Below are 27,968 nucleotides of genomic sequence, written 5' to 3' on the forward strand. Positions count from 1 at the left end.
CAGGTTCTTTTGGAAAAATATTAGGAAATCTGAAAAAGTTTAGTATTACGTTAACAGACAGGAAATTATGTGTTTTCACTATTGAGAGCATGCATCTGCATAAATATCCAGAATATCAATTCTGCAATATTCTCTATCTGTCCTTTTTGGTATCTCAAGAGTTTCTTTTTGAACTAAATGCATTTTATAAATAAATAAAATTTGCAATAATGATTTAATAATTGCAAAATTGAAGGCAAAAAATAGATTCTTTTTACTGAACATTTTATCTTTGTGCTGTAACATGAAGTACCGGTGATAACCAGGTCTCTGTAATGACATATTTGGATTTCAAATGGTGTGGCAATCAGTATCAGAGATGAATAACTCTAATGAATAACTGACCTCAGTAATCAAAGTGTGGTGTTGCACACTTAGGGTCACAGGTCTTAAATTTCGCCTGGATTTACTGCTGAATAAATCAGAATTAAACCGGTAGCGTCTTTTCTGACTAACACCTGATTAAAAATCATGAGTTGGAAAAACTACTAGCAGATTTCTTCTTTTATTTGCTTGCCACCATAATCTCACACGGGTTTCTCCCTACAGCGCCTGCTGAATAAAGACGCCCTGGTTCGAACAGTTTTAACCTAGAAACTGGATGAAAGCTGGCGATTCTGTAACTGCACAGTCTTCGGCGTTTGCCTTTAGAAGCCGTCGAGTTCAGCGCGCTCCAGTCGAGGAGGCGCACAGTTAAAAGGACTCCCTTCCCAGCTGCTGCATTTGTTCGACGCCTCTTCTCAGCGGCCGGTTTGCACTCCGGCGAGCGAGCGCGTCTGTCAGGGAAAGGAAGCGCGCGAAACACGCCATTTCGGGACTGACTAAAGGGGCCGAAACGGGGCGCGGAGCTAAAGTCCGCGGGTTTCTCCTTCTCGTCTTTTCCCGGGGGGTCTCCCTTTCAGCAGCGCCAAGATCTGCACAGGGAAACCACCACCCCCGCCGTCGAAAGATGCAATCCTCGCTCTTCCCTTGGTCCCCCAGTCTGCTGGTCGAGGAGAGATGATGGTGCCTTCCCTTCAGGATCGAGCAATGATCCTCCTTCGTTTTCTTCCAGGCTGCCACCAGCTGAAAAAACAAAACAAAAAACAACCCCCTCACTTACTGTATACCTTAAAGCAGCCATTTTTCATTCTGCAGTAGCAGCCGCCCGTGATGTCATCCACCATCAAACAGCCAATCCCACTACCCGAACAGCCCCCACTCCTCTCACCCAAGCAGTCATCAGCAGAGGCAGCAAACTTTGGAATCGGCCCCTCCACCCCCGTCCCTTCCCTTCTCCCGGTTCTCGTCCCGCCTCCCCTCCCCCCCACTGCAAAGCGCTTTCCTGAGGGGCGACGGCGTCTGCGGGCGCCGCGATCGTTTCCTCCGTCTCAGCAACATCATCGCTCCGGAGGTTTTGCGGGGATGCAAGAGCTCAAGGCTCGCGGCAGAAGCGCCAGGCTGCTGCAACAGCAGCAGCAGCAACTCTGCTGGGGTGCCCTCTCCCTGTCTCCAGGCGGGATTGCAGCTTGGCGGCGGCGGCGGCGGCTGCAGCTGTTAATCCCTCTCTCTACCTTTCCTTCGTCTGGATCTCTCCTCTTCCCCTTATACGCGCGCAAAAAGAAAAAAAGGGGGGCCAGATCCCCGCTCCTGCCGCCTGCTTCTCTGCTGAGTCACGGGCTGAGGGTCCCTCGCTCTTGCTCTCGCTCTCTCTCCCGAGGAAATCACTAGCACGTCTTAGAGCGCTGCTTGCTGCAGCCATTCGGAGCCCTCATTCCCGGGCCGCACGCTCATGCTCCTCCTTCCCGGCCGTCTGAAGAGGCGAGCTTGCCCTTCGCTGCGTTTTTCTCAACCCTTCCCGGCTGTCCTTCGGGGCTGATTTCCTCAGCATTCCTTCGGAGCTGCCTGCCTTCTCCCCCCATCCACCCCCGCACCCCCGGGCCAGCAATTTATTTATTTATTTAAAAAAAAAAAAAAAAAGATCCTCCCCGGATTTCTTCCACACGAACGCACCCAGACCCGCTTGAACCATGATCGCGGCTGCCTTTTTGGTCTTGCTGAGACCTTACAGCATCCAGTGTGCCCTCTTCTTGCTGCTTCTGCTGGTGGGGACCATCGCCACAATTTTATTCCTCTGCTCCTGGCACCGTAAGGTCCAGAAAGGGAGGCATCCGATCAAATCGGTCTTTGCGGGGCGCTCAAGGAGCCGAGGTAAGAGACGCAGTGTTGGCTTGCTCACCTTGGCCGAGGGGGAAGGGAAGGGAGGGGGGATGTTTCGCCGGTTAAACGAGGGGCGGGTGGGGGGAATGTCAAAGGGAATCCCCCACCCGCCGTCTGTCCAGGGTAAGGGTGGGTTTCGCCGTTGCGGAGGATGGCGATCTTAATAGCAGGGGTCCTTCCAAAATTTTGGGAAAGGGGCTGTGGAGAGGAGCAGATATTGCGGCAGCCTAAATCTCCACCCCAGCCTCAATTTTTAACTGCCAGGCTGATGGTTGGGAGACAACCCCCCCCCCCCCTTTCTCCTTGTTGCTCAAGTAGACTGTAACTTTCCTGTCAACTTCGAGGAGAGGGAATATACATAACGTTCGCTTGGTTTGGGGGGGGGGCGGGTCAGCTATGCGTGGAGAAGACTGCACCCTTCCATGGTAGTTGTGGGAGATGGTAAAGGGTGCTTGGAAATAATTAATAAAAAATATCCGACTAATTCTATACAATGTGGATGCTGCTGCTGCTGCTGCTGAAACGGAGACAGATACAGTCCTGTCTTCCCCCTCCCCTCTCTTTTCTTTCTAGATGCTGTAATGAGAACTCATCACTTTCGTTCCGAGGTAATTTATTTAGCACGCAATCTCAAGGTTAGAAAAAAGTTTTCTTCTTGAAATACTTCTCTTATTAAAAATGTATGCTTTAAAAATACTTGCCACCATATATTTTTTTAAAAAGTTTTGCATGGAAAATCATGATTGAATGTTTTAATAAGCTGTTTTTTCTTAACGTTATGTATTTAATATCTGTATATCCTCTTGTTAATTAAAGTGTTAAATCTTACCTTTATGTTCCTGTAAACTTTTAATTTGCAGGGATATTAAATAGATACAATTCATATGAGACAGAAAGGGGTGATTCCATATTACCCTAGTTGAGCATCTGATTGTTTTGTCTTCAACCAATGACCACAGTTTGTAACGTAATTTGCGATTTTCATCAAGAAAATCAGCATCTTTCTAAAATTAATACCTCTCTTCAGGAATAGGGTCAATCACTCTTTTAATGTTCACTTTTTTTCTATTATTATAAAAGAAGTACTTCTGAGCTTTCAGTTACAGTTCAAATCTCAGAAAGTTGATTCCCTTCTCTATAGGAGAGGGGGAAATACAATATATTCCACAAATTGACTTTAATATTCAGGCATTATAAGGCATTTCTACTTGAAACTAATATGATCTCAACCAGCCAGCCATTTCTGGCTTCCTACAATAGATTGAGGAAACAGAGCCCATCTAATCTTCACATCCATTCAAGGTTATTTGGTGCTTCTGACATTTAATACTTTTTTCCAGGGAACATGTTTTTTTTTCATCTTGCTTTTTATACATTCACAAATTATTTCAAAGCAGTTTGCTGGGAATTCTATCCTAGAGGGAGATCTTTATGGAACTTGGCCTTTCTTTCAGGTTAGCTTTCAAGGACAATTGCTTCTCTATTAAAGTAGTAGTAAAATCCCACTGGAAAATCAAAACTAATCAAGTTTTTTTTCATTATTAATTCATTGATCTACATCTATGAACCTAAGCTTCAAACATAAAATTGGAGCTTGAGCTTTTATTAACAGTCCCAATTCAGATATCAATAGCCAGCTAAACTAGAAAATATTGCTATTACCATGCCGTTATGAAGCTTATGTATGGCTAAAAGTTTGCTCTTATATAAATAAATCCCCTTTGTGGTATAGTCTTAATTAGATTTACTCAAAAATGAGATCTTCCCATTTCTATGGGATTTACTGGGATTCACAAAACTGGAAGGGTGTGTGATAAATCATGTGGCAAATCCACATGATTGTTTCCTTATGGAGTTGCAGAATCCCTTTGGGTTGAGAATCCCCCAGTTAATACATGGAGAACAAATTCCTTTCATGTTGGTAACAAAAAACTATGTAAAAAATGAGCAATCCTGTTTTGTGGTTTGGTGGTACCCAACAAAATGGGGCTAAAATCTGGTAGCAAACTGCTAAGTAACAGCAGTGCAGTTTCCCATGCCCTGTTCATTGTAGTCCTTAACTATTGAAAATATTGTTTAAATGAAGTATATTTCAAATGTGTTTTTCCCCTTCGCCTGGTTACAAAAAAGAGGTTACTTGCCTCTTTCTGAAAGTAAGCAAGCCCCTTTGGAGGGAAGTAATTGGAGCTGTACCTAAGGGATGTCAAATTTCTTTTTGATTGTCAGCCTAAAGGAAAATTAAATACAGAAAAAGTGACATTTATATTGGCAACTGAACATGATAACACAGCTGTTTTTAGGTGATGGAATTTGTGGTATTATTAACTCTATCTACCCCTTCTTGCTTTTCCTTGTTCCTTAGGAAAAATATACAACTGCATAGGTTTCAAGTGTGTGATATAGCTAAAAAATTGACAGAGTGGCAGTTGGTGATGTTACTCACTCAGAACGTCAGCTACTTCCAAGTAGAACTTACTGGGATTTACAATCTAAGTAGGGATTTGTTTTAAGTAGGGATGGATTTAATCAATTCAAGATCTAGGACAACTGAAACTACAAATTATTGAGTTATCTTGATATCTAGGAAGGTTTCTTCCTGAAACCTGCAAGTGGATCTTCAAACTTGCTGTGCTAGCATGACTCTTATAAAAAGAAACTGATGATTGAGCTCTGAGACCATAATGTATCAAACAAATTCCACTGGATTATGAGCAATCAAGCCTTAGAAATTCTGTATTATCTAATTGTCACAAAGAGTTGAATTATCAAAGGAAAGAAACGCAGATGAGGTGAGATGGAATATGGTGAGGAGGGTGGGTCTCAGGAAGGGAGGGGGCACATTCTAGAAGAGTAAGAGGCAATTTAATCCAGAGATTATGTTTGAGAGAAAGAGGATGAAGACAGTTCCTCCCTAATAACTGACAGAATATATTGTAGATGCATATAGTAAGAGTTTTCAGCCTGGCAAGATTTTGTCTATAGATGTGAAACAGTAAAGAACAATTCGGAAGAATTGTCATTTTTAGTTTTGGCCTGACATGAGGACAGCTTCTCATTCTGCAGCTGCTAAATCAGCTTTAAAAATATTCTGGAGAATAACATGCTAGAATACAGTTTTCGATAATGCTGATTTGAGGAGGTGGGGGAGAGCCATGATCTTTCAGACATTTTACCTTAGAATAAACATCAGTGTACTTTATGTCATGAATTAATCAAGATTAAATTGAGCTGTCTGTATTTATTTTTATTAGAATAGGACCTGCCTATCACTTGCTGAGAAGAAATGCAAGATTATGTCCCTCCTACGATTTTCATGTCAAGGGGCAGAGAAATTGATGTTGAACCTTAATTCCCACTGAGGATTTAAGGGAATGCCATTTAAGGGAATGCCAGCAAAAATTAATGTCTAGGAACTAAGAACATTTTGAGAAATTACCATTGTTCCTCTCTTACCTCTTCATTGGTCTCCTTACAATATACCAGCATAATACATTTCATTAAACCATAAGCTTACTATTAACCTTTCACTTGTTTTTACTGAAGGTTCATCTGGTTCAATGTTTTCTTTGGCTCCAATTTTATCAGTTTCTGATATAGCTTGTTTGCTAGTGACACATTTGTGCTCCCATGTAAAAGAATTGTGGTGTGAATATAGTTTCATGAGATGACAGCAATTATTAATGCTAGGCTGAAGAAAATGACTTTTAAAAAATGTGTGTTTTTGCAGCTGCTGAATACTTAGTGCTGGAGCTGACCTATGTATTTAGTTTTATCTTGTAGATAAGATACTTATACATGAGTGGTGCTAAAAATAGATCACTCAGAGAAACTAATACCAAAAAAATCCTAATCAGTGATTTGGCAACTGAAATCTCAAATGGTCAACAGTATTATCTCATATATCTCCCTCTCTTCATTTCACAGGTAGTAATTCTCTACTACATATAAAAAATAATAAAAGTCATCTTCAGTCTGAGACCCATTATTACAGTTAACCTACTTTCTGCTTTAGTGGACATTGCAAAATTTTACTTTGACTTATGTAGTTCAATATTTGATGTGTGGGAAGAAAAGGCAGCAAAGAGAACAAGCCTCAGCTATTCAAAGAACCACCTTCCAGTTCTTGAACAACTCATTCACAGTTAAAATTCTTTTCCTTCACTTATGTGTATTAAAGCAATTAAAGTTAGGAGTTCTTTTATAACTTAAATAAGAAATTATTGTTATATAATTATTAAATTATTAATAATTAAAAATAAATAGTTAAATTATTATTATTACCTCCTTTCCACAAAATCTAGATGATGTTGACCGTGGAGCCACCAACATAAAGTTCATATTTTTTAATGTCAGTTGTTGATCAAATATTTATTATCCAGGATTTTTTCCTTGATGAAAGAATTAACCTGAGAAATTTTGTTGGAATTTTTTTCCTAAGCTCTGTCTACTGGAATACTTGTGATGCAACATCCTAGGGCTGAAAGGGAGAGGAGGTATGACTATAGTCTATATCACTGACCAGACATTCTGTCTCATAGACTGCAGATTCAGGGTGGCTGGGATAATTTAGAAAAATTGTTTATGTACAAACCATTTCAGTGCACAAGACTCTTGACTTTCTTAGATAGCTGAAGTGAAGTCTACTGTCTCCTGGCAGTAGACTATGGTGGATTTATTGTCTTGGGAAGTTTTGATTTCCTTAAAAGATTGACTCTGAATGGAAGATCCACCATTAAGGCAATGGACCCATCCCAGTGGGTATCTAGGTCCATTGCTATAATAGGTCATATACTAGATTTGATATTTTTTTTGTCTCATGCCAATGACCTGAAAGTGAAGGGACTTTAATTCTTTGTAATGGACAGATCACTCTCTGGTCAGTTTTAGGCTGGCAGCTGCTATAAACCTGAGCTTGTGTGGAGACCAGTTGAAATACCCCAACCCATGTGTCTGGTGGATCTGGATGCTGTACTGATTATGTTCAATGAATTTCTCACCCCACCTGTCAATGTTATTGTTAAACTTCTACTGAGTTTTGGAATGCTGATATGGCTCAAGCAGTTAACAATATATGGCATCTTGTCCAATTAAATATTAAAGAAGGAGGGCAACAATGGTTCACTATAGGTTTGGATTTTATACTTTTTAATATATGTATTAACTTTTTAGCTCTGTTGTACACTGCCCACAGTCACTTGCCTGTGACATAGGCAGCTACATAAATTGGTTTAATAAATAAACAATCTTCATCGTTCTTTTCAGAGAAAGTTAATTGGATTTGCATTAATTTGGATTCCATAGGAGGGCAATAATAGGGAGAGAATGTTAGCAATCACTTGCTAGGTTCATATGAAATATTTTCAGTTTCTAGATCTCTAGGAAGTGAACAGGATGTATGGAGTCCCACCCCATATGATTGCTCAATCCTTGATCTTCCTGGATAATTCAGTTAGCTATCTGGGGGATGAAAGACTTTCTGAATATGGATGTGTCCCTGTATGCTTAAAGGTGGAAGTTCTAAAACCTTTGTTGGGAAAAAAAAACTTTTCTACACTTGGAAAAAAATCTAATTATAGGCCAATGTCAAATATTTGGGAAAGGCGGTTGACAGAATTGTGGTCTGGTGGCTTTACAGGCAGCTGGCTGAAAGTGAAAGTGGGGGGTTGGGACCTATTTTAGTAGGGAGCTTTGTCCCAGATATAGTATTGAAACAACTTTGTTTGCCTTATAAACATTCTACAGCAGAAAGTGTGTAGGAAGAACACAATCCTGATAGTCTTCTTGGTGACTTTCAATATTATGGAATGCTGGCCTGTTTGTACCCCTGGAAAATATGATCATTCTGCAATAGTTCTGATTATTGCTGTTGAGACTTGACCAAAAACTGGTACAGGGTAATTACTGCTTGACACTTATGTTTTAGACCAATCATGTTCTACAGCATTCTGTATTTATTTATGTGGACAGTTTATACAACTGTTCCTCTCACATATGTGACTCTTGAGCTGTTCATGAAATTTAAAAAAACCCTCAAAATACAAGACAAACAAAACCATAAAGCAAAAACAAAAACAACCAACCATACTAAAACGCATGCAAAATAATAAAAACTATTAAAGCCCTAAACACACAATCTGCAAGAGTGCAGTTAACAATTATATAGCTATTTTTCAGGCTTCACGCCACCATTACTGGACCCAGTACAGGTAAGAGGGCAAAGTCAAGTCTTCAGGGCTTTCCTAAAGTTTAGAAAGGTAGATGACAATCTTAAGTTTCAGGGAAATGATGTTCCAAAGGGCCTGTTCCACTGCAGAAAAGGCTGCCTGCCTGGGCCCTGTCAGGTAACATTCCTTAAAAGATGCTTCTCCGGCCAATCTGAAGGGATGAAACTGGGAAGAGATGTTCCCTCAAATGTCCAGTCTTGTCTCCTGTGCTGTTTAACATCCACCAGAAACCAACGGAGGAGATAATTGAGATATTTGGAATGAGATGCCATCAATATGCTTATAAAGCAAATCCACACTGGTTAGTACTACCTTCTAACTGCAAGGAAGCAATCTTTAATGTCGTCTAATCTTGATAATGGGATAGTTGAGGTAAAAATAGCAAAATAACCCCAGATAAAGCAAAGGTACTGTTGCTGAAGAAAAAACACTAGATTCTGGTTTGATTGTATTAATTTTTTTATATTTTGTATTTTTTACTGTTGAATGTTGCTTTGTGCATTTATTGGATAAATAGAAAGCAGGGAATATATTGATTATTAAATAAATAGCAAGATCTGTAGAAGCAACTATTTGATGATACAAGACTCAAATATCCACGTTCAGCATCTCTGAGAGACATTTTCTAAATGATGGGGGAGAACCTGAGCACCGTTTGATGTTTCTGATGTCCATATATTATACTGGTCAATTTTGATATCCCCAGGAATTGTACATATCTTAAAGGTCATGTAGGAAACAAAAGATGATACAGATTGGTTGATAAGAATAAGAAAACAAAACATGACTGGAGAACAAGCTAAATTATCCCGCTGCAGCAGCTGTCAACTCTTGACACAATTCATAGATTCCTCACAAATTGGGGCTCTGTGTTTATCTCTTCACTGCAGTCTTTCCTTTTGTGAATGTCTGGACAAGGTTAGCAATCAGGAAACAGCTGGGTCCTTCTTTTTTGAGATGATATTAAATTGTTAAGAAATACATGTTTCAGGGAGCTCAAGATGTATGGTAAGCTGTTTGCTTATTCATTCAATTAACATGTACTCATTTAATAAAGAAGGTTCTTGTACATATGACTATTTCCAAGTGCTTTCCGGATTGCCCATTATGTTGTGATACCAACATATCTATAAAAAACAAAGCACTATGAATGGGAAAATGTTGAAGCATAGTTCTAGGCCATGCATTGTGGTACTTTGGCCTTGGTTGGCTAATGGGAGCTACAAGAATATGCAGTAAGAGTTTCCCTGAAGATTTCTTTTAATTGTAGCATCTACTGAGAATTTTCCTTTGAATTGCCTAATAAGATAATTGCTGAAGGTTGGTAAGGGAGTGCTTGTTACAGAAGAAGTGCATAGGGAAATACTTTCAGAATTCTACTGCTTTATTTTATTCCACCAGCTCATAATTTGACAAACCCCATGCCTTAATCTGTTACAAATTTGGCTTAAGAAGAATTAAAAATACCAAAGTTGTTGAATGACATCTAGGACGTTTGCAAGGCACTCTCAACAGATTTATTAACGTGCTCCCTTGTGTAGGCAACTATTCTCTTGACAGTAGTCTACAGGTGGTAGTCCTTGACTTACATCTAATACAGCCTGCCCATTATGGTTGTAAGTTGTGATGGTAGTAAAGCAAGTCACCCATGTGATAATTTTATGACCTTTTACAGCCACAACCGTGATTGTAAAGCAAATCAACCATGGGTGTTAAGTGAATCACTCAGTTGTTAAACTCATTGTTCACTATGGAGCAAGTGAACAGTTTTCCACAAGTTTTTTTTGTGGAAAACCGAAAATAAATGCTGGTTTTCCGCAACAATATTTGAAAAATAGCAAAAGATGAGCGCCTGAAGTGCACTAAGAGATGACTAGGGAAGGGGGAACCCGGCCGTTGGAACTTTAAAATTGGGTCATAAATACCCTCGAGAGGTCCTTTGTAACTTCAAATGGTTACTAATGACCGGTTGTAAGTCAAGGACTAGCTGTATGTAGGAAAAGATTATATCTATCAATACTTTTTGTAAAATTGTATAAAATGAAATGGTCATAATAACCAGTAGAATACTGACATATTTAAATTAATAAATACCATAAATGTAATATGTTAAGAACTGAGAATTTCATTTTGGCCCGTCATCTCAGTCTCAAACTAGGATCATACACATATATTGGATATATATTGTATCTGCAGTACCGTTAATTTTGATGATGCAAAAGACCATTTGAAAGCTGTACTCCATTAACTTCAGTTATGTGCTGTAAAAACATGAGACTGAATTCCTTCAAGCTGTACTGAAATGCATTGTATTTAAGTGATTCATACCCTTGTTTTCCATTTTGTTCCTAAATCTTTCTGCAGATCGCAGGTAAAAATAAACTCTTCCTATTCCTACTTGACTATATGGACCTATTACAGTTTTCTTGGCGATCCTTCTGAAGTAGATTATTGTGGAGTTCAGAGATTTCCTAGCCTAGCCTACAGTCCTGGGATTTCCTTGTGACTTCTCATTCAGCCTGACCATATTAGGTTTTCTCAAGATAAGACAAGAGTCAGCAAAATACCGTTACCTGCTGCCACATAGGACATTAAAATTGCTCTTACCATGGTCTCACTTTAATTGCTTAGAATATTTGCACACTAAAAAGCATATCACTTCTCTGAGTGTAAGCCCTCGGGTTCACTCAAACTTTGCTCTGCATTGTAATTTTTAATATGCTAGACAGAAGAAGTTATTAATTGCACAGAGAACAATATACTGTACTCACTTATTTTTATTTAACTTTAATTAAAATTTAATTATAAACATACAGTTATAAGTATCTGCCTATTTTTCAATTCTAGATGACTTGCAGTCAAACTAAAAAATCGATAAAACCAGATATAGCTGCTTATAGTATTAACATTTAACTGGGGTTCTCCTTCCCAAAGTCATTTTGGAAAACCACAGTTATCACTACAGAATCATTGGTGCTTTCTGAACTTTTTTTTTTCTTGCAGATATTTCATTATTGACTAGATATGAGTGTAAAACGAGGAGACCATGAAAAAAAAAAGTTGTCTTCCTGTACTTCCTGTCTTGGGCAGTGGTGTGATTCAAATTTTTTTACTACCGGTTCTGTGGGCATGGCTGGGTGGGCATGGCAGGGAAATGATAGTGCAAAATCCCCATTCCCTCCCCACTCCTGGAGGAAGGTTACTGCAAAATCCCCATTCCCTCCCCACCCCACTAACCTGCTTTCCAGCTCCATTCTCCTGTGCAGGGCAACAAAAGAAGACCTAGCCAATCAGCTGGGACTGGGGAGGCAGAGAATAGATGGGGGGGCAGTCAGAGGGGGTATTTGCCGATTCTCCGAACTACTTAAAATTTCTGATACCGGTTCTCCAGAACTGGTCAGAACCTACTGAATACCACCTCTGGTCTTGGGGATTTTGGAACATGCTAGATCTAAAACATATAAACACTAACAATAATTTGGTCTTGATTTCACTAGGGAGCACTTTTAAAAACAGCCTACCCCACATATACAGGTAGTCCTCGACTTACAGCCATTTGTTCAGTGATAGTTCAAAGTTATACAGCACTGAAAAAAGTGACTTATGACCACTTTTCACATTTACAATTGTTGCAGCATCCCCATGGTTACGTGCTCAAAACTCAGGCGCTTGGCAACTGGGACGTATTTATGACAGTTTTGTTGTCCTGGGGTCATGTGATCATCTTCTGTAACCTTTCCAACTGGCTTCTGACAAGCAAAGTCAATGGGGAAAGCCAGATTTGCTTAATGACCACATGATTCACTTAACAATTGCAGTGATTTGCTTAACAGCTGCCTTGCTTAGCAACAGAAATTTTGGGCTCAATTATGGTCATACGTTGAGGACTACCTGTATTAGAATTCCATTTGTAAATAAACTCCTTAATAGGCCTATATAAGCACAATACAATTAACAGGAGAAAATGTCATAAATAGCATAAATTTTCTATGGGGTCCTTGCTGCTCTCTGAGCTTGGTAGTTTTTTTGTAGACATTTCTTTTCCTACTTTGGTAAATATCTTCAGTGCTAGAAGAGAGTGGGGTTCTCTGTTTTTATACTAACTAGTGGCTTGCCCTCTCTGTTGGAGGGAGTGTTCTTGATGGTTCCTTAATGAGGCTATTGTTTATTGTTTGTTTGTCTCAGTTGGTCATACTTTGATTGGGGTATTGTTTTATAGCTTGATTGTTGATTTTCTGTAAACTAAACCTACTCTAATTATTCTTTTGGTTTTTAGAAATACTCAATATTTATTAACCCAAGATAATTTGGCTGTCATTTATCCTGTTAGCTGGTGTGCCCATTTTATAAAAAGATTTTAAATACCACAAATGCTAGACTGCTTTGCTATTGTTCTGGAATAGAATTTATAACATTTCTAAGTCTTCACTGGTTATCTTTTGCAAACACTGTTACTGGTGGGTTTTTTTTTTCCTCTGCTTACAACAGAGCCTGATGTTACATATAATCGTTGCAATTTAAAATTTTATTATAATAAAAGTTGTCTCCATAACATATAGAAGGTAATGTCAACATAATTAGGTATTTTACTTCGTTGTATTTTGTATACATATATATTTTAAAGAAAACAAAAGGTTATTTTGCAAACAGTCGTGTAGGAGATGTGGTCCAAATTGGCAATATGCTGGATGGCTATTACAATGCAAACCATGCCTTTTTTGAATGTGCATGTAACTTCAATGCATGAACAGAAAGGGAAGGCTTATATTGTAATACCTCGTTGATCATCTGACTGATTTTGGTACTCCCAACCTCCCCAGTAGGGAAACTGCTGCTTGTGACTGTTTTTCTAAAGAGCTAAGAAAAAGCTATAGGGATCTGATAAAACAATCTGATTTAATAATGCTGTTAGTGCTAGACTGACGATTCAAAACATTTCCATTTTCCATTATGCTTTTATCTCAGACATATGGAGTAGGATATGGTATTGAAAAAGCTGTTTTCCCTCAGTTCCAAGAAAGGTGACCTAATACCTAAGGCATTTTTTATGCAAAATGTTGCATGAGTCATTCGTTCTTTGTAAATTGTACTAGCTTTGCTGGATAAATGTCAAATAATAATAAATGTGTGTCTGTGTAGGCGCATAAACATATACTCACACTTTCAATTGATCATGGAAGGCTTCTTACATTCATTATTATTGGAGAATAAGATACAAGTTTGAAGATTTCTTAATAGTGGATTGCTTTGTTCCTGTTTTGACAACTTTTAAACAGGCATTTTAAAAATACTAGATTTATATTTTTTAGATTGCTCTAGCTACATAACATTGGATATGGATTTAAATAAAAGGCATTTGTCCATTTGTGCAGGGGACAAGAATCAAGTGCAGATTTCCAGCTGAAAGTAAGAACACCATCTTTCCCAAATTTTTTGCAGTCCTCAGTAAGAAAGGTTAAAGTGCAGAACTCAGGTTTGGAGGAGAAATTTAAAAGCAACAAAATTGCTGAAAGAATAACAAGTAATGTCAAGAAAGAAGAAAGGAGCTTGAGAAAAATGACATAATTTGGAACCCTTATATAGAACTAAGATAATCTTCTAGATGTACCTAGAAATATTATTCAAATGTGACAAAGAAACAGAACAAATGAAAAAATTGCATGTTAAAGTGGATGCAAAACCTCAGGAAATAATAGGTATAATAATAAATTAATGACAGTTGAACAAGGGAAAGAACTATACAAAAAATAAATTATATTTATTCCAGGTTAGAATTTGAGAGAAAATTGATGTAAGATGTATTACGGAATATATATAATTCCATTAATTATTAACAAGATAGATAAATCATATGTTGGAAATGCTACAAAGAGGAGGAAACATTTTATCACAATGTGGCCATGTAAAAACCCTCTCAAAAGTGCTGAATCAAAAAAATCAGGAAAAAAGTTGAACTGAGACCAAAATATTTTTATTAGAAATAATTCCAGAAAACATCAATGAAAAATATCACAATTTACTATGATATGTTCTGGTAGCTGAAATAATAAATTTGGCACAGCATTTGTGAAAAAGTGAAACTTCACTGACGATATAAGATTATTCACACCAAAACTGAAGAATTGAAAAACTGACAGTATATATTCATAATAGAAGCTTAATTAAACCAGGCAGAAAAGTGGTCTTTATCTGTGATAGGTTATATAGCAAGCTCACATACTTGGAATATGGTTTTAGCAAAAAAATTAAGAAACAAATAAAAAATAGATAAAATGATTCAAAAAGATTAAAATAACCTCAATGTTGTTATGTTCAAAGTACAGTACCAAGAAAGCCATCTTGAACAGGTGGTTATCCATGGAAAGATGGCATGAGTCTGGGAGTGTAGGCCCTGCCGTATCACATGCATAATAACAAAGCCAGGAAATTTTCAATATTTGCTTGAGTCCCACTTAGTTTAGTTCATGGCACTTTAGACATTGGTTTAAGTTTTTGTTTTAGGGTCAAATTTATTTATTCCTGAAACTAGGTTGTTTTGAAATGTCTTGGTTAGTGTAATCTATTGCTGGATTGGCAGAAGCAGTTGCATATATAATATGTCAAATGGCAGAGACGGGTGATTAATGAGAATAGTTGCTTTTGCCTCTAGAAGGGGGTCCCAAATTGATGGTCATGAGAAGATTTAAAGAGGGTTGCAATTTGGGGGTCTTGCATATGCAAATCTTAGTCAAACAAAAAGCCTTGATTGAGGTGTGTATGTGTATTTCAACAGTAAAAAGTACTACAAATTAAAAAAAATAAGATAAAAAGAAACAGAAGATGCAGAAAAGGAAAAAAATAGAAAAGAAAGAAAAGTAATATATATAGTAAGGAGAAGGAAAAGAAATACATAAAGAAGCATCTTCCCACCTTCATCATAATTATAAAAAGGCAGGAGGGCAAGCCTTAACTCTTCGTGTTCAAAGCACTCCTTAGTGTCTGTAAGGCGTAGTGAAATCCAGGTTTTCAAGTGTACAGTTTCTCAAAGGTAAATGTAATAATTATTAATCTGAAGTGAGACTTATTAGGCTGTGGGATGAGCCTTTGGGGTGACTCTGGTATGCAGTACATCTATATCTTGCTCTGCATGTGCCTTTGGGCTTGCAATTAGGGTTGTGTGGAATATTGCTAACAAACCTTCATAGAGTGACTTATTAAAGTGTAGCGTAATTTTATTTGGGATTTGGAGGGTCATGCATATTGATTTATTGTTTTAGGGATCATAATACCACAGATGTTAGGAATTCCTGTCTAGGGATTGAGGACTAAACTGAGGAGAGAATCTCGATTTACAGCTCAATTTTTGCAGATGTTTCTTTGGCAGTATCAATAAAGTAGCACTAACTGGGGATGCTCATTTATTTGGGTAGCAGTGACAAGAAATAGGCTTCATCTACCATAAAAGTAAATGTTATCTTGAAAATACAATTATAGGCAAAAGCAAGCATGTATCTGTTTAATGCATGGAAAAAGCCCATCAGACATCCCCATGCGTGCAGCCTTCAATCTAATGAAGGTTTAAATAATGTTGTCAAGCAGACTGTCTTCTCTGTGTATACATGGATACTTTGGCGTCAAAATGAAATATGAAAAACGCTGAAACGATTTCTGCACCCATAAATGAGCTTTTGAATATCTGTAGTAAAATAACATTATGCCTGTCATTGATGATGTATCTGGTAACAAAACTAGGTTTTCATCATAGGCTACGGTGAATCACAGAATGATTATCTGCATCCTTTAAACTAGAAGGGACAAATGCTCCTTTTTGGGATGTGGTGAAGACATCAAGAAATCAAATGACAGCAAGTAGAGTTCAAGGAGAGGATGCGGTATTCTTCCTTAAGAAGCGTACATGGGAGATGGAAAGCACAGCAGATAGGATAAAACTTAGTCTAGCAGCTCATTCATTTATATTTATATAGACACAGAAATGAACAACAGGAGCATCAGACATAATGGGATTTGACTGCCTTTTAATTCATCATTTTCTATGTGAATATTTAATAAAGACATTCTCACAAAGGGAATAGTTTAGAGAAGGGATTGCCAACTTTTTGGACCTCAGGGACCACCAAACTCATAATTTTAGATCCCAGGGACCACTAATTGGTTCTGTGGGCATGACCTAATTTGTGGGTGTTTCTTGGTGGTCATGTGACTGGCTGGGCATGGCTTGTATGTAAATATTACAAATATTTATATAAATATTGAATTTTTTATAAAAAAAGAGCAACTTTTACCCAAAATCAGGCAAAGCAGGCAGGCAGATTGAGTTGCTCACAGAATCACAGATTCATTCAGAGATGCCATTGGCTAGCTCAGTCTGTCACATAAAATTTGTTTGCAAGCAAACTCATAAAATTTGCTAGCAAGCAAACTCGCAAAATTAACTCACAACACACCATTCATGTAAATATTGAATTTTTGATAAAAAATATCAACTTTTATCCAAAATCAGGCAAAGCAGGCAGATTGAGTTGCTCACAGAATCATTCAGTGATCTATCTATCTGCCATCGGCTAGCTCAGTCTCTCAAATTTGCTTGCCGTGAGTCTGCACTGAATTTGCTTGCAAGCAAACCTTTAGTCCTAAGGGAGGTTCGGCTGTGCTGAGCCGAAGATCTGAAGACTAGCTAGAAAGCAAGAAATCCAACCATTTCCTGCTTCCTAGCTAATCTAAATCTCCCGGCACAGCAGAACAGATGATGGTCGGAAAAAGGAAAAATAGCAATTTAGCAGGCAAGTTTACCAGGTAAGGACTGAGTGGGTGGGGATAGTTCCTGTGGGCCATGTGGGTGGTGCAGCCTTGTGTTTCTGCACAGCCTGGATTAATTGCTTTGTGGGGGTGCTCTGGGGGTGAGATTTGTCTGCGGCCCACCAAAATTTTCTCACGACCCACCAGTGGGCCGCGGCCCACTGGTTGGCGACCGCTGGTTTAGAGCACAGCTTGTTATATTTTTGAATTTCTGCCTTAGGCAGGATTTCATATAAGAGGAAAGACATTTGCCTGGAAAATTGGAACATTTCTGACACAGTTATTCAGCTTGGGCTGGACAGATCAATTGGTTGATTTAATATAAGACACTCTCTTGTATAACCTAGAGCTATTCAATAGACAATGCATGATGATTGTCACAAGGGCATTTAAAGGCAATTCTTGATATATTTATATACCATTTAAAATACATAAAATATATGAACAGATAGTATATGTACTATTTCAGCAAGTTTTCTGCAGACGTTCTCCTTTAATGTGAACTTTTGCTAAGATCAATATGTGATTATCACATTTAAAGCTGTGTTTTTAATATATTCATTTGATTTGAAGACCTGTAGATTGTTGCAGGTTGCTGAATCATCCCCTTGTTTATAAAAACTGAAGTAACATAGATGGGATTTCTGCTTTGACAGGCAGCTACATCTCAGTGTGGCTGTGAGTCATTATTTCCAGTCTGGCTACATGTCAATAAAGTATTGAATTTTATTTCGTGCAGCCTTGATGTTCTGGTGGAAAATGTCTACCTTTATAATTAAAAAGCAAACATACTGGCACCTGGCAATAAGGCAATACAGGTAGTTCTTGACTTAAGACCTTTTGTTTTAATGATCATTTGAAGTTTTGGCAGCAGCACTGAAAAAGAACTCATGACCGTTTTTCATACTTATAACTTATATTCGTACATTTGACACCTGGCATGTAATTATGATGGTTGCATATGATCAGAAGTTTTGTGAACTTCTAAGAAGCAAAGTCAATGGAGAAGCCAGATTCACTTAACAACCATGTTGCTAAGTTAACCACCGTGATGATTCACTTAAGAACTGTGGCAAGACAGATCGTCTTGCTTAGCAATGGAAATTTTAGGTTCCATTGTGGTCATAAGTTGAGGACTACAATATTAGCCTCAACTGGAAGCATTTACTATTCCACTAGGTTTCTCTTTTACTTTGAACAAATAACTGCTGTATCATATTGCAAAATACTTATTAAGGAAAACTCCTCTCACATTTAAAATCACTTTCCATTAACCTAAGAGGGAAGATAGAGGGGAGGCACTTAGAAAACAAATGTAATGGTTCTTTTAGTTATGTCATACCTTAATATAATTTTAACTCTAGCCTTTGACAGAAAAAATGGATGTGCATTAGAATCAAATGATTCGCATCCAAATGGAAAGACAACTTTTTCAGATGTAAAATTTCCCTGTAGGAAAATTCCTCAGTAATGAGTGGTTGTACAATTGTTACATTTCTTCACTTGAAATGCTTATGTCTTAACTAATTAAGGCTTGATCTAGTACAGTTTGTATTGTGCAAGAGAAAATGCCCTGCAAGAAATAATGCCATTCTTCTGGGTTTTTTCTTTTTTGAATTAACTTAATTGGTTTTGAATTTTAAAATCAGCCTGATATTGTAGTTGAAATACTGTTTGTTTGTTTTTTTAAAAAAAAAACAGAAGCAAACTCTATATAGGTACTTTTCCTGTATACACATAGCTGAGTTTCAACCCATCAACCTTTCCGAGTTAAAGTAATGATTTTATGGATGACTAGCCTGTTGACATACAGTTATTCTGCATACGGATAAACCAGAATTTCAATGTGACAATTCTATGAGGATTACTGTTAGTCAAAACGTAGGGTAGATCAGCACTTACAGCAGGGACAGCACCCATTATGCAAAACAATTTGTTTTAACTTTACATTCTTATAGCTACTTTTCTTTGTTTAAAACTCTCATAATCTTCAGATAACATAAGAGTGCAAGCTGGAGATACTGGTAACATCTAAAAAGGACCAGTCTGGGAAAGATTTCTGTAAATCTGTATAATTTCTACAGTCTCCCTGTTTGCTTCTGGCTTTGTTGCTGTTTTTGTGGAGGTGACTGGATAATGATTCTAGAACTTCCATACAGCTAAATCGCTTTATACAGTCGTAAAAACATTGTATATGAACCAAGCTTCCATGCAGATTAAAGAATTATTTTTAATAACCTTGAGCAGATTTATTCAGAAATAGACTGCAAAGAACTTGAGTGGACTTATTCTTCGAGTGTGTCCGAGGTTTCTCACTGATTCTGTGTAACTTAACGCTGCAATGTTGTGGTACAATTTTGAATTCAGTGGTGTTTGGAGCATCCTTTGCTAAGGTCACTAGTACTCTGCTTGCTTTTCAAAGCCCTTAATCGTTTTTTGTTTTTATCATTGTAATAGTTTTTAGATGCAAATGACCCCTCCAGAATTCGACCTTGGAGATGATGGTAGAGATGCTTCCAATCTTTTCCACGTATATTCCCCACATGCTCTATCCTCAAAACATCTTAAAAGCATTCCAGAGTTTGTGAGAAGGTTTATCACAGCAGTTTTTAATAGCTGCTGCTACTAGCTATCTCAGAGTTGTTTGCTAGCACCAATTTCTCATTGCTGTTAGAGGTTAGTTCTAAAAAGATCATTGAAAGGTTTCCCTTCTCCAGTCCTGACTGGTAATCGACACAAGGGGGAGGTGCTGCTTTCTGAATCTCAGTCCAGGAAGCCTGTATTGTCTTGAGAGATGCGTCTGTCGTCATGTGGCCAGCATGAAAATAGGAAACACAATAGTGCAGGATTATAGAGGCTAGTTCTGTAATAAAAGAGGCTGGTGTTTTTTTTTTACTGTGACAGTATGAATCATTTAAAGCATACTATTTTTATGAACACATTTTTCAGTATGATTGTTCTATCACTCAAGAACAAAAGGCAGCAGGATATGATTGTTTAAGGTACAATCCTTTATCTGTTTATTCAGAAATACTTGTATTTTTGATTGTGCAAGATTGCATCTTTAACAACTCAAACATAACTTTTCTACTACAGTCTGATTATTTTCCTTACAGCACATTATAATCCTTCCTAGTTCTGAAGTGACGACGTTGACGATTATGAGTAAAAAGTAACAGCTAGTTTTAGGATCAGTTAAGTTATAGCGGTTAAAGTTCCAGTGGTCTTAATCTTTATCATTTGGATGATGGGTTGGACAAGTGAGAATATACAAATATATAAACTAAGAACCAGTTTAGTCTAGTAGTTTTAGGATATTGGATTAGAAATCAGGAGATTATGAGTTTATTTTTGCTTTAGGCATAGGAGCCAGCTGGGTGCTTTGCGGCCAATCTCTCCCAGGCCTAGGAAAATGTTATTGACTGTTAAAGACGTTCCCAAGAAAACTGGAGGGATTTAGGCCTATAATTACTAGGAATCAGAGGTGATTTGATGGACCATAGCAATATAGGTTACGTCTATTTTCCCCCCCGTATTACATATTAAGCACAATGCTCTGCTACTTTTTAAAAACAAACAAACATCAATTTATGTTTTAAAAGAAAGCAGCTAATTATTAATCTATAAACGTGAAGGATTAATCACTTGCTCAGAATTTATTGACATACTTGTATGTTTGTTTGTTTACTTCACATAATTTATCTGCTATATCCCAGTCAAATTCCTATTTGCTGTGCTACTTTAAGTACATAGAGGGTTTCTCAACTCATATCTGTTTTTTTACATAAATAAGAAGGCTCAAACTATTTTATTCAACTTACAATGGTCAGGCTGCCTATTTAGCTTCAGGTTTTTGAAGAGCAATCTAGTTTGATAGGTTCCTATTTTCAGTAGTGACTTTGCATGCATTTAAATTGTAAAGGCTTAGAAGAAGTTGAAAGCAGCTTGAATTCCACTTGGCAATACTCCCCATTCCACATCTCATTTGGAACAACTTAAATCTCTGCTGTATAGAAACATTAATATGGAATGAGATGGCCCCAAGTTGCTATGATGGGAGGTGTGTGTGTGTGCACGCGTGTGTGTGTGCAAAAGTTATGGATGCAAGTATAGTGTTTCCAAGTGAAGCATTTTGGAACAAAGTGACTTCAGAAAAAAAAATACAAAGAGTAGATAACTTCATCAGGGATACTGATAAGTTTCAAAGGACTTTAATTTTGCCTGAATTGTGTCTACTCTTTTTAATATGTTCATTTATTTGATTCACGGTATATTTCATCTTTCTGCTGAAGCCATGAACTTAATTAAAATGCAGGATAGAAAATACAATTTAAAATATAAAATTAACATTAAGTTGTAGAGTTGCACTAAGTATTTTAAATCAGCGGTCGCTGACCGGTGGGCCGTAGCCCACTGGTGGGCTGTGAGAAAATTTTGCTGGGCCGCAGAGAAATCTCACCCCCAGAGCACCCCCCCCCCAAAGCAATCCAGGCTGTGCAGAAACACAAGGCTGCTCAGCCCACATGGCCCACGGGAACCCTTCCCGCCCACTCAGTTCTTACCTGGCAAACTTGTCTGCTAAGTTGCTATTTTTCCTTTTTCTGACCATCATCTGTTCTGCTGTGCCGGGAGATTTAGATTGGCTAGGAAGCAGGAAATGGTTGTATTTCTTGCTTTCTAGCTAAGAAACAGCCGAACCTCCCTTAGGACTGAAGGTTTGCTTGCAAGCAAATTCAGTGCAGACTCACAGCAAGAAAATTTGAGAGACTGAGCTAGCCGATGGCAGATAGATAGATCACTGAATGATTCTGTGAGCAACTTAATCTGCCTGCTTTGCCTGATTTTGGATAAAAGTTGCTTTATTAATCAAAATTTCAATATTTACATACACATGGTGTGTTGTGAGTTAATGTTGTGAGTTTGCTTGCAAGCAAATTTTATGTGACAGACTGAGCTAGCAAATGGCAGATAGATAGATTTCTGAATGAATCTGTGATTCTGTGAGCAACTCAATTTGCCTGCCTGCTTTGCCTGGTTTTGGGTAAAAGTTGCTCTTTTTTATAAAAAATTCAATATTTATATAAATATTTGTAATATTTACATACAAGCCACGCCCAGCCAGTCACATGACCACTAAGCCACACCCACAAATTAGGCCACGTCCACAGAACCAGTTAGTGGTCCCTGGGATCTAAAATTATGAGTTTGTAGTCCCTGAGGTCCAAAAGGTTGGCTACTTGACTACTTGATATAATAGACGTAGCCTAGATCTTCTCTAAGGGCAGAGTGAATGGGGTTTAAATTCAGTTCATGAGGGAATATATTCCCCAGCTTGGAAGTAATAAATTGAAGTTCCTCTGTTGGGTGCCATTTAAATGAATCTCTCTGACAGGATAGGCTTCTTCAAAAAGGCCTCTTCTGCAGCTCTTATCCTTTGGTCACCATGGAGAATTATTTACAGTTCCAATTAGATGAAGTGATACAGTTTTCTGATTTCCCTTTTAGCATTTTTCAGTATGGAGAACCATGATAAATCTTCTGTACTGTCTGGGAGGTTTAGACCTTGGGACCAAGACTCTGCAATGATTTTGGTTGAATTCTTTAAAAGATTCACTTGGATTTTGAATGAATTATCTCAAGCTTTTCTTACTTATTTATAGGAGAAAAAAATCAAGACTCAACAGGAACATTTAATAATAATTTTGCTAATATTTCAAAGTAGAGTGAATTCTGCAGATAGAACCACTAGATGTACTTGATATAATATGCATGTCGCACAGAATACAAGAACCAGTAGACCTAATACGATTTAATGGTAATCTTTTAACAGGGTTTTAGAGCAAGTCCACGCCATGTTAGAAGGCGTGTAGTCCCTCGCCTTGAAGAAATACAGCCCCTGGTAGAAGCACGTCAAGTGAGTGAACAAGAAACATCAGTTAAGAAGAGAAAAATCAAGAAAAGTAGCAGGGTCCAGCCAGAATTCTACCACTCTGTTCAAGTCACACCTACTCGAAAGCCAGTAAGTAATGTTTTTCAATCTCTCAGTTCTATGAATTCTGGCAGCCTTTTCCCAACTGTGTTTTTCTTGATGTATTAATCTTTAGTCTGCAGAATTCCCAGCCACCGTGGGCTTTGGTAGATGCAATCTCCATTGTTGTGCACCAAATTGGAAAACATTGATTTATAAAATCAAACATATTATAAAGGACATCTGCATTTGATGACAAGTTTAAGCAATAGAAGATCAGTTAAGAGTCAATAGTTTACTTTGTCACTTCTAAATGGAACCTACAAGCTCTCTACATCATTACTTTGAAGTGCACACTGCTTTGACCTTCATATGCCAACCTGGATCCTCCTCCTTGCCATAGTTCTGTCCTCCTTATTTATCTGCCTCAAACCCACTGCCTGTTTATGGCTTGTTTCCGTGGGAGTTCAATACTATTAAGGAACCTGGCAGATACCAAAACAACTACGGAAAGATTGTGATACAGAGCTAGCATTTTAGCAACCAGGCTTCCTATAAAACAGGCCTATCAAACTCGAGGCCCAGATGCATCATGCAACATGGCCATGCCCACGTCTGGTTTAGCGAAGGGGAGAAAAGTTGCAATATGTCACATGACAACACTATGATGACACGAGTTTGACACCCCAGCTATAGAAGGCTGCACTGCTCCAAGAACACGGTCCCAGGGTTTACTACTAAGAGGAAACTTCTAATGTTGAAGACATATTATATGCTGCCACTGTGACAAAATAGTCAGTCACAAAATATCAGTATACTCGAAAGCAAACTGGCGGGGTGCTTCTCCAATGCCCTGCTTGAGAGGTCCTGAAACACAGGTAGATAGTCCTTGACTTACAATCACAATTGAGCCCAAATTTTTCATTGCTAAGCAAGACCGTTGTTAAGTGAATTTGGTCCCATTTTATGACCTTTCTTGCCACAGTTGTGGCAAGTTGTTAAGTGAATCACTGCAGTTAAGTTGGTAACACACTTAAGTGAATCTGATTTATTTGCTTGTTGGAAGGTCGCAAAAGGTGATTACTCTAGGACACTGCAACCTTCATCAATTCATTCCTGTTACCAAAGGTCTGATTTTTGATCATGTGACCGTGGGGATGTTGCAAAGGTCATAAGCGTGAAAAATGGTCACTCACTTTTTTCAGTGCCATTTTAACTTTGAACGGTCACTAAATGAATGGTTGTAAGTCGAGGACTTCCTGTACCTCATGTTCCTTCTGCTCTCTTTTTCTTGTATGAACAGAGCATTGGCTAGAGGTTCCTATTACTTTTCTTTTCAAAGTAAAATCGCAGAGAGCAAGGAGATTTCCAGGGAATAAAGATTATGGCATTTGTCAGTTTGTTTTGTCCCATTTAATTAACAATTTTTTTTTTTGAAAAATTAAAATAAGATCGAGCCTATAGGCATCTATAAGTGCCAAGTCAAGAACCCCGGCATTTATGTGTTCATTAGGAAACAGCAGAATGAGAGATTAGGCCTTTGCACCTAGGAAACATTTCAGACTCCTGACGCTTAGGAATTTTAAGATCCAGGAAGGCTTCCTCCACATGGACCTGTTTTCTGCCATCATTGCCATCCTCTGCATCATCTTGCTTCAATATGTATGCAGTGCCTTACAGGTAGTGCTACTCCAGCCCATTCTATCACATTTTGCCAGCCTTTGGACACCTCCATTTTTATTACTGAACATAAAATGTATGATGATGCCAAGCAAGAAAAGACTACGCCAAAGATAATGAGTAGCAGAAAAGTTTCAGATTTCAGAATATACTTTGTGTGCAAGACTAAGATTTAGGTTGCTGCACAAGAGAATGTAGCATCATACCAGAGTATGTAGCATTTTCACTGAAAATCATTCAGAAAACTAAAGACGTGAATACCATTACTCCTGGCTTTGAATATTTGGAGAAAAAGTACAATTTGCAATATAGTATGTTCAAGACAAATTCATTGTGTATCTAATCACACTTGGCCAATAAAGAATTCATTCATTCTTTCATTGCTAGAGAGACAGAGATTCACATTCTGGAATCCTTTTATTCTTTTCCTATCAATCAAAGGAACAGTCTTCATCAGTTCACACAGGGGCCACTTGTTAACAGGCTGAGAACCTCTCGCCTTATCAGGTTGGGAAATAAAATGGGTACTAAGAGCTGAAAATAATCCAATTGCTGAGATTTCTGTGTCCTATCCACTTTTCCTTTTCAACAAATCTTGTTTAAAAAGGCTCTGGGAGAAGTTTGGTTATGGATTGCCAAGACTTTGACAGAATAAAATATCTGAAAATACAGAAATAAAGTCTTCTCTTATTTTAATGTTTTCCCTTCAGCTATTTGGAAAACAGAATCCCCAAAAATTCCAGTATTGCAGAGGCAATGCACGTGTAGATCAAACATGACTCAATGCATGAAGTATGTTTTTTCCACCTTGTATCTTTATTCTGATTTAAGATAACACTGCTCCAGCCATTAAAAAGAAAGCTTCCTTGTTATATTGAATAATTTTATCACAGCTACCTTATAGCTGCCAGAAATCATAGCCATCTGTGCTGTGACAAAATTTGGCTGTTTAGATGCCATGAGAAGATCACTGCCCATTAATGAAAGTGACAGACTGCAGAGATAGTCTTGTTTACATATGAAAATTCTGGAATGTTTTATTGTGCATTATGCTTTGTTTATTACATTGTAATAATGTTTTGATTTAGATATACAAGAATAAAGTTCAGTAACATTTGAAATGCCTGCACATGTCTAGTAGTAATTACTGGACACAATAAAAATATGTTGCATCGTATCAAAAGCCTCTGAAAGAAAAAGGGAATGAGTAGAACAGGGGTGTCAAACTCGTGTTGTTACGGCAGCATCACGTGACATATCGGGACTTTTCTCCCCTTTGTGAAATTGGACATGGGCGTGGCCAGCATATAACGCATCTGGCCCATGGGCCGAAAGTTTGATAGACCTGGTCTAGAATATAGTGTGGTAAATCAAAGCTAGATTAAGTGAATGAGGTGTGCCCATTCCTGTTTTTCAAGGGTAAGAGGGTCAGTAAGTATCCTTCCCTCCCGCACAAAGCCATATTTCAATTCAAGTTATGCTTGGAGAAAGATTCTACTGGTAGTCTTTGAGTTATGATCATAATCAGGACTGGAATATTTGTTGATAAGCAAAGTCATGCCCAATTTTACAACTATTTTGCTATGGCTATTAAGTGAATCATGCAGTCATTAAGCAAATCAGGCTTCCCCATCAACTTTGCTTGTTGGAGGCCCCCTGGAAGATGGCAAATAGCAACTATGTTACCCTGGGATGCTACAGCTGCTGTAAATAGCATGCCGATTGCCCAACAGCCAAATTTTTATTACGTGACCATAGGGACACTGCAAGAGTCATAAGTGCAAAAACTAATTGTAAGTTACTTTTTAAGACATCATTGTAACTTTGAACAGTCATTAAGTTATCATAGGTGAAAGGCTACCTGTATCGTAGTTTGTTGAAAGTTATGAGTCTTCTCTTGAACAGGAAAAAAGTGGTTTTTAAAAATAAACCATAGATGTTTTCTCACAGTCAAAAGAGTAGATTTTTTTAGGTCAGCAGATTGAATAGAAAAGATTGAGATCCAGTCTCTAATAACGCTTAATAGATATGAGAAAAGCTGTTGTCTGAAACTAGGGAGAGAAAGCCAGTTTTCCCAAATTACATGTTTTCTAGATATGATGGACTATAGCATCCATAATGCTCAAGATAGTGTGAGAATTTTAGCCTAGGCACAGGAGGTTTGGGAAGGCTGGCAATGAACTAAGATAGAGCAATGATTCTAAGATACGGTCCTGTCTGACTAGCAAATCTTCTTGGTTGTAAAAGCAACAGAATATAAACTCAGAATAATCTAACTGCCTGCTGTTCTTCATAACATCCTCTTATAGAAGCCATTGTTTTGTAAATGGAAAAAGTGTATGAAGCTCAGCCACATATGTTTCCTCTTCCTGCATTTCTATTTGAAGGAATTGGTGAATATGTATATGTGCACTCTTGTTCAAATGAGGAAAAGGAGCATTTTATCTTTGTCACAAACATTAGCAATTATGTATATAAATGATAAAACTGATGTGAAAGCTACATAGGTCCTCTTTGCTGAATGTTTTTTTCTTTAGTCATAATCTTTAAAACTAAATAGGAATGGACCTGGTAAATTTCCATGGGAGATCACCAGAGAATCAAATGACGTATACTAGGGTGAAAGGTAACAACAACAAAAATATTGCAGAAGGCTGGCCAAGACAATTACTGACTTCTGCTAGTCAACAGTATTCTGAACTTTAGGTCCAATCCATAGACCATCTACTGTATTTGTTACTCCAAGTGAAATAAAAATTAAGAATTATTTCTTCTATCTTAAAAGTTGGCTTTGAAATCTGTTTTTGTTTTGGCTCCTAGTACTGCTTTTATATTCAGAATAAGATGTTGTAAAGTTATGAATCATTGTTCTGTTATGTGCTATTTGATAGGCATACTTAAGTGCTAGGGTTACTTACAATGTACATAAAAGAGTATGTGGAAGCCAGCCTAGCCTCACTGATCTCAAGTGTAGCAACTTCTTCACTGGATTACTGCAACGGAATGCATCAGGAGCTGCCTTTCAGGATAGTCTAAATGTTGGAGCTGATGCAAACAGCTCC

The 27,968-nt window shown here is 37.9% G+C and overlaps 1 protein-coding gene and 1 long non-coding RNA gene across 11 annotated transcripts in view; one reads left to right on the top strand and one right to left on the bottom strand.

Annotated features, from left to right (window-relative positions):
• Positions 1-229: 229 nt before the first annotated feature.
• On the bottom strand, positions 230-1,804 carry LOC148132981 (uncharacterized). The gene is made up of 2 exons (XR_015745650.1): positions 1,593-1,804; positions 230-1,104 (listed from the first exon to the last, which is right to left on the bottom strand). It is a non-coding gene; the product is annotated as an uncharacterized LOC148132981 (long non-coding RNA).
• Positions 1,805-1,933: 129 nt separating this feature from the next.
• The window catches only part of DST (dystonin), a 333,803-nt gene continuing 307,768 nt past the window's right edge, over positions 1,934-27,968 (top strand). For 3 of the 10 annotated variants that reach the window (XM_087945452.1, XM_087945460.1, XM_087945608.1), the window contains exons 1-3: positions 1,937-2,229; positions 2,812-2,873; positions 23,089-23,277. In XM_087945452.1, the coding sequence (XP_087801578.1) occupies positions 2,049-2,229; positions 2,812-2,873; positions 23,089-23,277 (432 nt within the window). In that variant the 5' untranslated portion in view covers positions 1,937-2,048. Of the gene's footprint in view, positions 2,230-2,811; positions 2,874-23,088; positions 23,278-27,968 lie in introns of all 10 variants that reach the window. The other 7 variants (XM_087945467.1, XM_087945541.1, XM_087945512.1 and 4 more) reach the window with 4 other exon arrangements.

The sequence above is a fragment of the Notechis scutatus genome, chromosome 1, assembly GCF_049901735.1.
Source record: "Notechis scutatus isolate UNSWTSFEM ecotype Mainland chromosome 1, rNotScu1.2, whole genome shotgun sequence".
NCBI lineage: Eukaryota > Metazoa > Chordata > Lepidosauria > Squamata > Elapidae > Notechis > Notechis scutatus.